Source organism: Physella acuta, unplaced genomic scaffold (genome assembly GCF_028476545.2).
Source record: "Physella acuta isolate Inbredline_101_S28 unplaced genomic scaffold, ASM2847654v3 ptg000565l, whole genome shotgun sequence".
Lineage (NCBI taxonomy): Eukaryota > Metazoa > Mollusca > Gastropoda > Physidae > Physella > Physella acuta.
In genome coordinates this window covers 183,342-200,588 of record NW_026732084.1, presented here as the reverse complement: position 1 = coordinate 200,588, position 17,247 = coordinate 183,342, and the positions used below count along the sequence as shown (strand labels likewise).

The window sequence follows — 17,247 nt, the reverse complement described above, 5'->3', positions numbered from 1 at the left end:
ATACGTATACAGAACGTGTTAAAAATTCGGCGCCTTTTTGCTATTTTCGCTCCCCTACAACGAAAACCTGGATACGCCTCTGTGTCACTAACTTTAATTAATAATCAATAAAGAGTTAATTTCGTGATCCTTACGGAATAAAAAAAAAACTCTAAATCTGCTCATGATCTTCTTCCGTTCAAAGTCCGAAACTTAACTTTATTTCGGACTTTGGCCGGTCGTCCCTAGCCAGATGATCTTCTAATTATGACTTTGACCGGTCCACCATGGCTAGTCCGCGGACTGGCTAGCCAAAGGCCGAAATCAAGTTAAGTTTCGGACTTTAACCGGTCAATGGGAGGCGATATTGGCCAATGCGTGCTTTGGCCTACTTCGGGCTTTGACCTTAATATATATATATATATATATATATATATATATATATATATATATATATATATATATATATATATATATATATATATATATATATATATATATCACCAGCCTTATATTATAGATGACATATTATTAATATTCCATATACGATAAATTAGGGAGGTGTAAAACAGCGAAAAATATCTTTTTAGCGCAATTTCCATACGGACAATTGCGATTATTAACTCGTCATTTCTGGATGTATGGATGTGTGTCCGCAGCTTTAAGTTGTATCTCCTCCTCAACGAAGCAATATCGAGGACTAGTTCCAAAAGCAAATATGTTAAGCAAGTTTCGAGGATGATTGTGGGCCAAAAAAATTCCCGGAATTCCTTCCTGGATTTCCCGGAAAAGCCAAAAAAACCCTTTAAAAAATGCAGTTTTTGGCCCATATCTCAGCAACCAGACCACTTAGCGACTTGAAACATTTACCAATCGATTCCTGTCATAATTTTGAACAATATTGCTGAAGAAAGTTTTCAAAAATATCCTTTCGTTCGGTCACAAAAAATTAATTACTACTTTTTAAAACTGAGCATCGTGTAGGCCTAGGACAGGGGTCTCCAAACTTTTTAGTCCGAGGGCCGCATTAACTATCAAATTTCAGTTCGGGGGCCAGTTTCTTCCAGGCATGTCTTTGATTTTTCTGAACAAAGTTCCTCAGCCATCACCAACAAACGATTTTTTCCTTGGACAAAAAGATCTCCGCGGGCCGGATGAGAGGACTTCGCGGGCCGCATCCGGCCCGCGGACCGTAGTTTGGAGACCCCTGGCCTAGGATATTTTTTTTTAAACTGAGCATCGTGTAGGCCTACTCGTTAAAATAAATAACATAAGGAAATTGCGCTTAAATTGTCACAAGACTTATTATTAACTTGTTTTTCTAATTTTATTTTCCTGTACGGTTAGATCTACTTCTTCGCACAGAAAGTATTAAAAAATATGGCACTAGACTCTAGATCTTAATTCTGCGTAGTATACTTTCACGTTTCATTTTCAGTGCTATATTCATACTAGTCTGAGTACCTTTACAAATAAATAGTAGTAACAGTGTTTCTTCCAGACTATTTTCTCCGGGGGGGGGGGCAATTTTCGGGGGGGGGGGGGCGGCGGTAGACTTTCTTCGGGGGGGGGGGGGGCGGACACTGTTAAAAGTATATATTTTCTATATAAATTATATAAATTTCATTTCGTTCGGGGGGGGGGGGGGGCGGTAGAATTTTTTCGGGGGGGGGGGGCTTAGCCTCCCCCCCCCCCCCCCCCCCCCCCGACCGAAGAGATGCCTGGAAGAAACTCTGAGTAGTAATCGTTAGAATTCTATCTAAGTGCCTTTAGATCTTTAGATCTATTCTATCTTAATCATATTTTAAATATATTTGTATGATGTATGACCACCAGTATATAATATTTTAATTTTGGCTATTTTCCACTAGAATTTAATTCTAGCCAGTTAGGCCTAGGCTTATACGAAATATTCTTTGCTGCAAGTAGGCCTACAAACACAGACACACACAAAAATATATAATATAAATATGTCACGTGACTCCAAAAATCGCGCGATTCCACGTTATTTTATGCTAGGCCCTACCCGTGGCACTCAGCGAGGATAAACATCAGTAGCTTTTGACTATTGGCTATTCTAGATCTAGAAATCTAGACCCATTGTAATTGTCGTGTTTTTAAAATCCAGTTTACATTTTTAGATTGAAGTTCTCTAAAACACAGTATGGCTACCAAACAGGTTAAAAAAAATGTTACAATAACTTCGGGAGGTGAAAGCGCAAGTTCAAGTTTTAGTTCGTCTAGCCGACGTTCAGGAGCCGGCAGACCGCCATCACCCGCAAGGCTATCGCGTATGCAAGAGCAGGAGGAGCTCCAAGGTTTAAACGACCGCTTAGCAGCTTATATAGATAAAGTTCGGAGCCTGGAAGCCGAAAATAGTCGCCTAGCATACCAAGTAAAGTCTACAGAAGAGGTTGTAAGGAGAGAAGTTACTAGCGTCAAGACCCTTTATGAGTCGGAGCTAGCTGAACTTAGAAAACTACTCGATGAAACTGCAAAAGAAAAGGCTCGTTTACAGATTGAAGCAAACAAGTATAAGTCTGATTTTGAAGAGTTGCAGGCAAAGTAAGTAGATCTAGATCTAGATCTCTGGTAAAACTCCATTTTTAGCATATTTTATTTGCAGCTTCACTTAGAGAGTATTTTACTATTAACTTATTAGGCCCTAACTAATAGATTCTAGAATTCTAGATCTAGAATCTAGATCTAGAGTGAAGTTCCACATGTGGTTAAAACACTGGTGCGGCCATCGCCTGTTTATTGCTTCGTATAATATTTGTTTGGATGTTTTATACGAAACTACCGATATCTGCTGTACAATGTCCATTTCTAAATATATCCAGGTCAAATTCTTTTGTATTTCTCCTTAAGGAAGACGAGTTTTAATATTTTTAAGTTTTGAGGTATGACGTCGTAGGCAATTCTAGTTCCTTGTATGAAAAACACTAGATATAGGTCCTGGAAGAGACGAACAAAATTTACAAAACCAACCAATCAAAGCTTTTTATAACTAGGTAAACTATAAATAGCTTCTACAATATGTGCGGGACAATGTACATACGATAGATAAGGCTAATAAAGCAACCTGAGAGGTGAATAGGGGTGGCCGCAGCTTGGGTAACGATTTGGGTGGTTTCACCTCGCTGCGTAACCGACTTAAGCTAGACAAGCCTAGATCTAGATGCTCTATATTTCAAGCTAAGTCTAGAATCTATATAATTTCTATTTTTTTCTGTTTTAAATTATTTCGATCATCTACTTCTTCTAAATCTAGTTTGTGTCCCTACACACAAGCATATCTAAGCAAATGTTGCGTTTTGTCTTTTTAGTGATTATGTCCCTTTGTTATGATTATTATAGTTACGTCGCTTGAGTCATCACTGGGTCAACCTTTAATGTGTCGTTAATAAATTTAATTAGGCCTAACGTGTTTTTTTATTTGGTTTTGCAATCTATTAATTAATAATACAATCAACAACACGCTTAAAAGTGTAAAATATTTATTTTAGTTATTAAAATTGGATTAAAATGTATCAAATACGATTGTTACGCTAGCCGGTTCGGGTGGCCTCAGGAAAAAAAGGGGGAAAAAATATCGCAAATAGCACGTCACTAAAACATGAATTTCTCAAATTCTATGCGTAGGAATATAAAATGATTGATACATATTAGAGTAGAATGGCAGAGGAATAATATAGTACTTAGGGTTTGTTTCTGTGTGAAACGGTTACAAAATAGCGCTTGATGAAAGTCGGGAGTTTGGAATTTTCCACTATGTGTGATCGGCTGTGGAACTTCACTCTAGATCTAGGGTAAAACCTTAGTTTAGTCGCTTAGCGTCGTAAATTCCAACGAAACTAGTAATGTGTGGTGGAAGTAACTAATGAATATTTCTTTCATTTGGCCATATTTATGACATATTTTACATAACAGACAATTGGGTTATCTCACGATATAGCGTCGGAAATGATCTGGTCACGTTTGTTGAGTTTCGGTAACATTCGTTGCTGTAAACCAAAGTTTATTTGACCGTTGAAATAAAAGTCAAGTGCATTAAATTTAAGTTTTAACTTAATTTAATGATTAATTGACAGAAAATTAGCAACAATTAGGCCTAGTAAATGTAAATATTATTAACGAAGTGACTACGCGTCTCGCATAGCGTGGCCCATAACAAAGTGACTACATGCTCACAGGTTCGATTTGCCATCTTGTGATTGAAAATGGCTACTTTTTCCTTTGCCAGTGTGGTAGTTCACAGACCTGGAGCTCAGAGTTCGAACCAGGGTTAGCACGAAACGATACTGGTTTCTTTTTTACATTTAATTTTTTCATTTTGAAAACATGACGTTAATTTTTAATAAAATTTCCAAACATTGTCACTGGCGTGATTGCTTGTTTACGTTAACTGTCACCACAGCCCACGGTTGGCGGGGTCACTGAGTTCAGCAGGCTTAAGCATACGTCATAGAGTGAACACAATCTTGTCTGTGTGTATGTGTCTGTAAACACTATAACTTGAGTACCATTATAGCTAGGTTGATGAGATTTCATTTATATTATATCAAATTTGTTGATCCGTATCAACTTTTGAACGAATTTCCGATAACCGGAAGTGGATTTTTTTTTCTATTTTCAATTTTTCAAAAGCCTATAACTTGAATACTAATTCATACAGATAAATGAAATTTCACAAGTAAGTAAAAACAAGATCTTATTCTCTGCCTTCTGCTATATTTGAGTAATTTCCATAGACCGGAAGTTGTAATTTACACTATTTCCTTTTTCTCAAAAAACTTATAATATTCCGCACAGTTATACACATTTTGTTTAGCGTTTACTTGGTGCGCAATTCTTTTTTCTACAAGATTCTATTGTTTATAAAAGTTTAAGTAATTAAAAATGGATTAAAAATATTTATATATATAATTCTCTTCTGGGAGCCGTTAGTAAACAAGCTGCAAGCGCGCCTTACAGTCCCCTCTCTTCCTCTCTATAGCTACCACCCCTCACCCCCTCACATGGTCTGGTGAGCTGTGGTTCACGCTGTTTACATTCTACAATCATAGAAACGGGTTTGGTGACGGCTATTAGGGGCAGATAATTTAGTTTGAAACTATTTTAAACTTAGAGGAGGTAACTAAGAGGAGGCTGTTTTCACGTGGGGAGGGGGGTTTAGTGTTTTTAAGCAAATATTTTCAGTGGCAGCATTGGTACTGTCGAATTCACAAATTATAAATTACTGAAAAGTAGAAAAAAAAACAACTAAATAGCGGCGTATGATACGCAGCGGGTCGTTGTCTATATCCCGAGTTGCCATCCATCGTAGTGTTATTTGAGAATATTCGAGAAGGTTTAGAGGAGACCACTCCGGGTTTATTTTAGGTGAAACTAAACAGGATGGTTGTAGACCAGCTGTAGAAGTATGACGCGTCATTTATTGGTGATCCATTTTATCAGTGGGGGCGATAGAACTATTTAGAAGGGTCAAGAAATGTAAAATGCATGCTGAGTCGCTTTCTTGAACCCCACCTTCTTCTCCACCACTTAGCACATCGTCACGGAGTTAATGCTCGCGTGTTATGTCATGTACCGGTATTGCCGACAGTTAAGGCTAAATTTATAGAAAAGAAAAAAAGCATTGCCGATTTGACGTTTAATTTGATTACTTATGTTGGTGTTCAATTAAACAACCCCCACACCCATCCATAACTCGTCCATTTAAACAGTATGTGGTTATTTCTGCAAGCTTGCTGTCTTGAAACTTTCGGCCCTTTAAAAATGTATTAAGCTCCCCCGTATAGAACTAGACTACCAGTTAAGCCCCAAAAGAAGCTTGATGACAAGAGGATGGCCGTCCGATTTTGAAGCTGCTCTGCGCTTTATAAAAAGTACAATAAACGATAAGATGACACTTATTTTAAGTATATTATAGATCTGAAGCTTGATTCATTAAGTTATATTTGAAAATTAAGAGCTGTGTATTAGGCCAGACAGTCAACATATTTCAAGTCCAAAAAAAATTGTCCTCAAAAGATGTATATAAAAAAAAAATTTCTCGCAATTAAAGTATTTACAGAGATAGCCTACTGGTGCTCTAAGTCGCCCCCGTTCGGTGGACCCGGGCCCTTTCCAGACGTCTCAAACTAGCATTCGATTTGAGCAAGGTATACATATACTACTGCTTATTTATTGTTATTGAACATAGCATTATAGAGGTTTTCCGTCAATGACCTAGGTATTTTTCCCCGTTCACCTACTTTCATTAGACCTACACGTCATAAATTGTGGAGCCGCCTGAGTTGACGTCACAGATCTTCACTCCCGTAGCAAATCAAATGTGACATTTATGGAGAGCCCCATATCACTCGTTCGGGTGTTTGATATTGACATTTTGACAACAAAGGATAACTAAAGTGTATCGGAAAAATGGAGACTTAGGATAATGACAACACACACTTAAGGGGTGGAGTGGCTGATTTTTTTTAGATGTTTTAAGAGGGAAGCTGGTGGATAATACATTTTGTCTCTCGTATATACAAATGATGAAAAACATTTATTTTTGTCAAAATTATTGATAAAGGCAGAACAAAATGTAATTTTTTACATTTAAGGATCATCCATAAATGATGTATCACTTTTTTGGTGATTTTTACCTCACCCTCCCCTCAGTCACAGACGCGCCCCCCTAAAATGACGTCACACCTCTGCCTGCGACCCCCCCCCCCCCCCCCCCCCCCTCAAAATCGCAGTTGAATTTTTCTTAAAACATCAATATTTTTCCAAAATCTTGTCTGAACTCTGTCATCATAGCATATTTTGATCAATACCTATTACAATTTACTACAACAGTTTTCTAAAACACGAAATAACATCTAAAATTTGTTTGCTAACATTGCTTTTTTATAATGCAAAAGTGTGCACCCTATGAGTGAGACGTCATTTATGGACGACCCCTTATGACTTTTTTTTACATTGACAACGAAAATTAATGTACACAGAACTAAAAAAAAAAACTGTCATATACGACAAAAAACTGAAATGAAAATAGCAAACATACAAACTGTATACAAATACAAATGAAAGGGAAGCTACTCTAAATAATATTTTCTTAAAGTGGCTGCTGTTTTTAATAGGCAATTTACTATCTCGAACAATGTTTATTAAAATTAATTTTAGGATATTTAAATTGATTTAACCATAAATAATGATTCATTATTCAATTATCTATAATATTTTAATAAAATAAAAGAAAATTTACTCATACTCTCCCCAACATTATTAGTTTTGGCCGAAGTTACATAGCTAAACTAAGGTTTCACCATATTTAGGCCTATCTATATTCTATAAACACCACCAAAACAAGTTCTGCACACTGCCAAAACACAGCTGGGCCATCCTCCTGTTTTTCGCTCAATATAATTAAATATAGATTTTGAGTGATTTTTAGATACTGATCTCTGATAATAGACTTCCATAAAATTGGTGTTTTAGGTTGTTATTATCGTTGATTAGAATAGGTACTAGGATAGAATTTTAAAAATGGTTTGATTGCAATAAAATGACTGCAGGTTAAAGAAGCAAAAAAGTTGAATCACAGAGCGGTTTTCCCATTTGATGTAGCTCTGATGGTTAAAAAGTTATATTTTTTTCCTATTAAAAAGGGTGCATTTTTTAACACAGGATTTTAAAAATTTCTGTGATTACATTTTTTTTAGTGTGCACTAAAATGATCATAGCATGTAAATTACTACATGCAGTAGCGTACGCAGGGGGAGCGGCTGCTCCCCCTCTGGCCATTTTCAGCCAAGTGGCGCCTTTTTGGAAACTTTATATATATATATATATATATATATATATATATATATATATATATATATATATATATATATATATATATATATATATATATATATATATATATATATATATATATATATATATATATATATATATAATACATGTATATAGAACGTGCTAAAAATTTGGCGCCTTTTTTTGCTCATTTCGCTCCCCCTACAACGAAAACCTGGATACGCCTCTGACTACATGGTAGAATTTGTTTAAGCTTTCGAGAAATTTTTTTTTATCATATGGAAGCATAAATAAGATATGGGTAGAATTTTTTAAAACAAAAGTGGAACATGGGACCCTCCCCTATTTTTGAACCTGCAGTGCTTTCATACAACCACAGTTTGAATTATACCTATTTGAAATTTTAAGCTCAAAATAGCTCTGAATAACTGGTGGGTGCGTCAATAGCTACAGCTCGTGGTCGATAAATTTGAAAAAAGTCGAGTTGGAACCCTGCGGTAGATAAGGCTCGATCCCTTCCACCACTAAAAATTAAGAATGAGGAAGAAATGTAGCCTAGAGACTAGTTATATATTACTAGAAGCCTACTAATGTCATTTGACTAATTTTTAATTATTTAAAATTTTGACTTTGTAAAGTAATGTCCATGCGTATGTTCCTCTTTTTGGCTTCACATTCCTCTTTTTAGGGATGACTGTTCCTACTCTTGGCTGACAGGGGTAGGCATGTCTGCAGGGTATTTCAAGTTTATTTTAAACATTTCAAACAATTGTATCTAAATCATAGCAGACCGACATCATTATTTTGTGTCAAAGCCTAAGATGATGTAGATCTAGTCATTTTTTTTTTTCAATTAAAAATCATGTTACAATTAGATATTTAAATATCATCGCGTGTATAATGTACTCGCTTGGTCAGGTGTTTCACGACCACGAGGTGGTTTGTTATGAAAACACATGCAAAAGTTGAGCAAAAGTAATATAATGATGTCACATTGATATGCCGAATTAATTCATCCGAACCTAGATATACGTTGATTGCTAGACAGCCACAAATGATAGTAAAAACATCAGTCTACAGCAGCTTCAATTTATAAAAAAATGCATGGACTGCCTGCAATCTCTGACTCTAACAAAAAGTGGGTTTAAAAAGCCTTTAAAATCGAGAGGTTGGGTACACAGCGTCCATGTGCGATCACTCTTTCAATAGAGAGCAATTGATAGTCTTAGCACATTCACACGGTAAGTTTACAGGCAGTAGATTTACGGACATCTTGGAAAAGTTAACTCCCAATTACTTAGGCCTAGTAATAGATGTCACCGAAAATATAAAATCCCTTTATTACATTGTTTGTTAATGTACACATTGCATGTAAATGAACTAGTAATTTTGCAGCACGTATTTAGGGGTCAACTAAATTTGGGGGGGGGGGGTCTAAAATCCCAGATTTTCATGGACGTCATAAATGGATGACCCCTTTAAGAAATTTTGATATTAAAGTACCACCACCCCCTAATTTTTGTACATAGTTGTAAGTAAAAATTTTTATTAAAAATTTAACACAAGCTATTGCAATGAATAAACATAGAAATAGAAATATATAGTTTGGTTTGAGAAATCTAAATGTGTAAAAAGATTTTAAAAATTTCTTTATAGTTACAGAGGTTTGAAAAGATGTTAGTTTTCAAATCTTTTCATGGTTTCCATGGCAACCAGTACTGCTATCGGCAGCTATATATTATTTTTGTCCACAGGTTAACAACTATTGATATATGAATCTATTAAACACACTGAATCATGTTAAATTTTAAAAAATTTCTTTATGTTGTGTCTATCCTTAAACATTTACAATTTTAAAGTATATCAGTGAGTGTACACTGTTGTTTTTTAGATTTAATAAACGAGACCGTGATGCTAGTGCCTTAGAAAGACGAGTCCAAACTTTAGAGAGACAATTGGCAGAATTTCAGTCTAGGGAACTTGAAAAAGAAAACCAGGTAAGTTTTTTATTTTTTGCATTTTTACTATATCGTATACAGAGTATACAATAAGTATTGTAATCATGCACAATAATCACATGAAATTATGACAGTTTTCACTGTTTAATACCTCAGTACTTTATCATATACTAAGTATTTGATGGGGCAAAAATAGCAAGTCCAGATTTATCAAAATTTAGGAGTTTTATGCGTAATCTAGTTGGAAAAACTGGGTTTTGCAATTCTGTCAGTTTAATTTCCATTGATCAGAAAAAGTAATTTACGTTACAAATTTCTCAAAAAAACCCAAACTAATATGAATTTATAATGTGCTAATATTCAGCACTATTATACAGATAATGTTTGTCTTCCACTTTGTGGACAATTTTTTTTCTAGTAGATTCTATTCTATTTTCAAAAGTAATTAAAAATGGATTAAAATCATGTCTAGAACTCGAGTTGGCATCCCCCGTAATGTTATTTAAGAATATTTGAGAAAGTTTAGGGGGAGATCACTCCCGCTTTATTACGTTAATTAAAACTTAAACTGAATTTTCATGTGGTTTTCTTTATTGAAGAAAACTGGTTAGCTTGTGTATAGTTTTTATATGCATTTATTAGAAATTGAAGTCTACTCTTCTTCTATCTCTCTCCACCACCACCCCCCTTAGAATTTAAAGGCGGAGTTAAGCAGAATTGATCTACAGTTTGCAACAGCTAAAAAGCAATTGGAAGATGAGACTTTACTAAGGGTTGATCTTGAGAATAGAGTTAAAACATTGAAGGAAGATCTTCATTTTAAAAGTCAAGTTTACGAGCAAGTAAGTTTGAAAGCTGTGACATCTTTGAGGTTATTTTTTTCCTTTATTATAATAAAATGTAGTTAAAATAATATTTTTATGAATCCCATAAAGTGACGACCGCCAATTATATTATTTTGGTCCCACGACTTGTGGCATAAAATTGTAAATTGAAATGAATGTAGATTGAATCATCAAGTCTGAAAATTAGTGATGGACCCAACCATGATTAGTCTAGAAAGCTTTATTCAATATTTTAAAAACATGATTATTAGACTTGATTATTTGTTTTTAAAGAACATGTGACATTTATAGTAATCTAATAAAAAAATTCTAAGTCTTTTTCATAAGGAATGGAGACTATCCAAAGACATCTCACTATTTGACATCTTAGCATAAATTTCATTAAATACTGCGCATGCAGGGTAAAGTAATATGTTTATAGGTTCCCAGAAATTGTGCATATTAATATAAACAATACTTATAGGGTTTAATTATGTCATATTTTGTGTGAGAATGTTTTATTTTGCTACAATATACATAAAGTCATTTTTTGCTAATGTCTATAAATGATAGAATAAAAGAAAATAAATTCTCTCACACACTTATTTGTGTGCAGTTTTTCGTTGCATATCTTTCTGTTCACCATTTTTATAAATCAGACATGCCAATTATCATGCTAAAAACTGACTTGTTCCACTTATTTACAAAAAAAAAATTGTGTAAAAAAACAACAAATGAATAGAATATTCCACAATATGTAGAATAGATTATGTGAAAAGTTTTAAAAGTTAGCTGTTGAACTCTGAATAGTATTAACCATTAATGACCCATTCATTCTACCAAAACACCACCCTTGACATCCCAATGTAAGGAGCATAACTCTGTATGATCAAGTGAACACTTTCACAAAATATTTGTTTTAGTCTACATTAAATTGAAAATTAAGATAAAAACTACTGCTTAATGTTGGAAATAAACCTGGCTTTCCAACAGTATTACATAGAAAATATTATATTCAGTACAAGTACAGTATAAAAATAAAAAATGTCAGAGAAAATCCAGAACAGGTCATTTTCCGAAGTCAACTTAATTTATTAGAAGACTGGTAAAGGATGCTGAAACTATCCAATTTCCTGTTTAGTTAAAAATTAGGATTTGTAGGCCAAATTTTATTGAAACAAATTTAGTTTTTCTATGCGTTTTGTAAGCGGGCGTTACAGGCCATCATGGGTTTCGAGCGTTAAGGGTCATCAATGGTTAAGCGTCTTTAAAAGTTAACACAAATTTTTTAAAGGATTTCTGGCATTTGTTATCAAATTGTAGATTTTAAAAAGGGAATTTGAAGCCAAAAAGAGGAACATACCATGGATGCTACTTTACTAAGTCAAAATAAAAATAATTTAAAATAAATCTAATGACTTTAGTAGGCTTCTAGTTATATATAACAAGTCTCTAGGCTATATTCAAATACTGCTTAATGTCAGCTTGCGTTTTTAAAAAAAGTTAACCATTAACCTGAGAACCCCTAATAAAAACTATCCCTTAGACATAACATTATTGATTTGATCATTCCTGCCTTGCTATGTCTTGCAATATTCTAGGCTATATGAACAACAAATGCTGAAGACTTCATATGTAATATAAAATATAAGTTAAGAGTTAAAATCTAAATCTACCTTGTAAAAGTCCTAGTTACTTCTTAGTTGTTACTATTACTTACAATACAGATCTGTATCTAGATCTAGAAATTAATGTTGTCATGATTTTATTGTATTTTTCTCCCTCCATGTTATTTAAGGCATTATTTAAATCTACAATTCAATGGCAAATACTAAAAAGAACATTCAGAAGGTAGATTGTCCACCTTATCTATTAGTAGATGATACTTATAAATACTGTAAGGAAACAGTAATGGGAGATAATCCCTTTGCAAAAGGGAGATAATCCCTTTCTTCTTTTTTTTCAAAAGATGGAACAAACTTTGACAAAAACAGAATGGGGGAACTGGACACGATTTTTATGAAAAAGCTGAAAAAAGTCGCTTTTGGTGGGATGGCAGGCATGTCTGCTACCCATATTCAAATGGTTGCATCTTTCTCCCCTGTTTTATGACTGTTTCGCTGGTTTATAGAAGGAGCTGACCTGCTCATAATTAATGAATTCCACACTACCCCACCCTCCTGCCTGCCACACCACGCCCAGTGAAAGCAGACATTTACAGGCGACAATGAAAATATCAAGCAGAACTTATCTCCCCTTTGTTTCAAATCTTTTAAAAACTAAATTATTTGCCCCTAATAGCCGTCACTTATTCAAACCTGCTCTACTATTGTAAACATTTCAAATCTTTTAAAAACTAAATTATTTGCCCCTTATAGCCGTCACTTATTCAAACCGGCTCTACTATTGTAAACATTCTGGGTGAACCACAGCTCACCTGACAGGTGGGGATGAGGGTGGTGGCTAAGCTGCGTGGTGTTTCCTATGGTCTCCATGAAGAAAATTGTATATATAGATGCTGTTCACTCAGTAACTAGCCTCTGTCTGGGGTTGGTAGTAGTCAATGTGGTGTAAACTTACTGTGGCAGTGTGAATTTGCTACAACTATATATACAAAATGTTATTTTTTTAAAAGGGTGGTTACGCATGAAAACTATACTCTCAATTTTCAATCTATTTTCTGTTGTGTTGCTGTCTAGCTATTAATTACGATCTGGGTGGGGGGAAAATTTGGCTTGATAATGTGACATTTATATTTACATATAAGTTTACCAACATTATAGAATTATCTCTAGGAGAGATGTAACTTTTCCATTTTTTTTTTTTTCCTTTTATAACAACCAGAAAGCTTTTGTGCTGAACTAGACTATTTGTTTCTCTATATTAAGTATGAAACAGAAATGTGTTGTGAAATGCTGTTTTCATTGTACTTCTTTTACCTCACCTACTTTTCATGTTTGCGCCTACCATGAGGCCTATGACACGAGATCGTGCAAGCACATTCTAAAAGCACTTTAAAAAAATATCTAATTTTAATTTGATTATTTGGAGTTTTTTTACTAATAAAAATCCTCCTTGCTCTACATCTTGAGTATTTGACACACACACACTCCATAAAAAAATTGCTGGCTGGCGGACAGTTGTTGGGCTTGTTGGTTGTCTCTCCCCAATGTCTTGCCATCCGTCTTGTGCTCTAATGCATTCTGAAAGTGCAAAAGACTGTATTGTCCCTGATGTCATCCAGTCATAATTTTTTTCCTGTTTTGTTAGCAATAAAGAGGTTTATGTAATAAAACTAATTTATCTTTCGTGCCCAAAACACATGGGGCAGATAAAGTAGAAGTTCATCTGTTTCAAGGATATGAAGGGATAGTGTGGTCAGCACTCTGCCCAGCCGCATTTGTTTTCCTTAACATAGGTACCCAACAGAGCAGAGGCATAGTAGGGGGGGGGGTAACATAGGTACCCAACAGAGCAGAGGCATAGCAGGGAGGGGGGGTACATATGTCCCCGGGTGCGTTAGAAAGGGGTGGAAAAACAAATTAAAACGTCATTTTAGCTACATGTTTGCATTATAAATACTTTGGGGGGGGGGGGGGGTGTAAATTCTTTGCTCCCGAGGGGGGCACCAAATTCAAAGTTTGTCCACGGCCCAGGGAAGGGTCATTACGCATCTGCAACAGAGCTGTGTAGACTCAGGGACGCTCTACTGACTTCACCCGAATTCAAACTATCGAATCAGCAGCCTGGCTTGGCAACATTTGCTTGCACCAAATCAACCATAGGCCTAACTTATAGTGGGGATAATTTTCAATTTGAGCATACCAGTTTTTGTTCTCTTGCTTACAGCTCATAAAATTCTTCATTCAAAATTACACTTTAAAAATCATAAAGCATAGCATCCACATCTATATATTTATATATATATAGCCCACAAAGCTTCCAAAGACATAGATCTATCTATTAGTGAAAAAAAAGTCAAATGATGTCTAATTTACTTTATGAACAGCGAATATCAAATATGCCATTTGCTGTCAAATTCTGTTTACCTCCCTAAGTATTATATAAAGTGGCAGGATTTTATTAACATTATTATTATAACAGTCGACTAACAGACTGTAGTACTCTATTTTGTTAGACCTTGATAACTTAAGTGCTGTTTAATTTAGGTGAATAGAATTTCCATACAAGTACAAGATCTTAGACGGAAATTACTTTCATTAAGTTTTTTCCAATTTATTGAAACACCATAAGAATTTATTTATCTTGATTTCTTTATCATTCACCAGTGCAACCAGTGATAAAAATTTTGACCACTTCTACTAGATTTCTAATTTTTCATGCTGGTCTAGCCTTGATAAAGCATTACGACTTAAAAATGCCACTAAAGTCGGACATTAATTAACTTGCAATTAAATAATGTTGCCTTTATAAAGCACTAATTTTCCTCTGTATTATACACAAATTATTTACGCTCTTTTTAAATTCAATTATTCTACAATTTTTTTTTTAAATATTAGAACATGAAATCTTGTTTTATTTTAAAAGACCATTTTTGTGATTTAAAGTATTTTGTCCATTTTTTTTTTTTTTTTTTTACAAACCATGTTGATAAATCCACCTTATGTTATAGAAATGAGTCATTTTTTTATGATTGGAGGAATGAGAAATAAGTTTTGTTGGAATTGAGTTGGTAAACTTGAAAAGCTATTCTTTCTTACTATAGGAATTAGAAGAATCAAGGATTCGTACAACTACCCAACTAGAGGAGGTAGATGGAAGAATTGAACAAGAATATGAGGCACGACTACAGGATGCATTGCGTGAGATAAGAGCACAACATGACTATGATTTGCAGTCTGTTAAAGTGGAGCTTGAAACTCTTTATAATAACAAGGTATGCTTTTAGTAGCTAGGCCAATGCCGCTGCCGAGAAAATTGGACAAATTGACTTTTCCCTACCCCTTGCATGTTTAACTCTTTTTTTTTTTGCATGCTTTTATTGTGTTTATATTAACATGTTAAACATCATTCTGTTCGTAATTGAGTAACCTTTTAAACTGTATAAGTTTGATTTCTGTATTATTTCAGACGTTGAAGAAATCGCAGATTAAATCGCATTTTTTTACCCCCCGCGGCGACGTGCCGATTAGGGGGGAGGCTTTTTCACCTTTTTAAAAGGGGGGTGTTGCTTGGAGTCTATAGACTCTTTGAGTTTGCGTACTACAACTGTGAAACTTGGTAGAAGAATAGATTAAATGTACACATATAACGCTCAGGGTTCTTGGTTAAAATATGTTAAATACTTTCGGAGATATCGGACCGCAAAGTTAAACTAAGTTATTTGGGCTATTAATGAACCGATTTTTTATTTGAACCCTGAGCTGTATTCCTGAAATCTCGACGTTTATTAATATGTATGATATGTCATATTAGGCCCTATAATAAAGGCGTCTATAGACTTTGAAGTGGACCGAAAATGAAAACATGACGCACAGACTGCTGTTCGATTTGTTCGAAGTTGTATGATTTTGAAACTTATCTGTTTCTAACTTTGCCAATAACTTTTGAACTGTTTGAGATTATCAAACCACATTTGATATCAAGGCTCAGTGTTAAACAAAAATTCAGCAAAATTGGGAATTTTTTAATTTTTTTTACAAATCTAAGATGGCGGATGGCCGCCATCATGTATTTCTTCAAAATCATACAACTTTTGAATCGTTTGAGATAATCAAGCCAAATTTGGTATCCAGGCTCAGTATCAAACAACAATTCAGCAAGATTCTGAAATTCTTCAATTTTTTACAATGTATGAACATACCAATGTATATAAAATGAACACAGTTGATGGCTGTGGCTCAGTTTTTCGTTTCGGCGGCATTGCTTAAAAAAAAAAATTATTTGTACAACAAAAGTTAGCACTAATAGAATATTTATATACCAATACTACTTACTAAACATAATGACAAAACTAGAGTAACTTATCTATTATTTAATAATAATTATAACCGAATAATAAAATAATATAAAATAACCGACAATGTGTTTTACGAAATGCAAACACTTTCCCCAAAATCTATTTTTAGAATCATAATCCCGCTCTAAAAAGACATGCGTCGTTTTATTCAGTATGCAGCTAATTATATTTAATAAGACGGTATACCAGCCACTAGGACTATGACGCTAGATCATCGGGCCGGAAAACCAGCTTTTCGGACATATATGCCTATGGTTGAAGCCGGAAAACAGACCTGTCTGGCTCAAAGGGTTTAAAAGAACGGCACCCCTTGCATTAGTAGCAAATGAGTCAACTCTTTGAAATTAAATCTTTTCTGTTATAAAAGCGAAAGTTTCTGCTCTATTTATACATACATTGTTTTTGTTCAATTGGGGCGCCATACTTTTTTCTATGCGATTGTATTTTTAAAATGTAATTTTCTGGTAACTTTAGGGGAGATCACTCCCGCTTTATTTAATCTTTTGTAACCTTGTTTTTATAGAAGTTTAAAATGTCATCTTTAATTTCAGATAGAGGATTTAAGGGCACAAGCTGCAAGGAGTAATTCATCATCTAGTGCTGCCTGGGATGAGTTATCTCTGGCTCGAAAAACTATTGATGACCTTTCTGTTGAGCTTAATAAGCTTAAGTCTGAGGTAAATATCACGTC

At 34.5% G+C, this 17,247-nt stretch overlaps 1 protein-coding gene across 1 annotated transcript in view; it reads left to right on the top strand.

Annotated features, from left to right (window-relative positions):
• Nucleotides 1–1,988: 1,988 nt before the first annotated feature.
• The window catches only part of LOC131946593 (lamin-B2), a 28,354-nt gene continuing 13,095 nt past the window's right edge, over nt 1,989–17,247 (top strand). Inside the window, exons 1-5 of the mRNA XM_059307472.1 lie at nt 1,989–2,544; nt 9,686–9,791; nt 10,445–10,594; nt 15,303–15,473; nt 17,108–17,233. Of these exons, the coding sequence (XP_059163455.1) occupies nt 2,144–2,544; nt 9,686–9,791; nt 10,445–10,594; nt 15,303–15,473; nt 17,108–17,233 (954 nt within the window). The 5' untranslated portion in view covers nt 1,989–2,143. The remainder of the gene's footprint in view (nt 2,545–9,685; nt 9,792–10,444; nt 10,595–15,302; nt 15,474–17,107; nt 17,234–17,247) is intronic.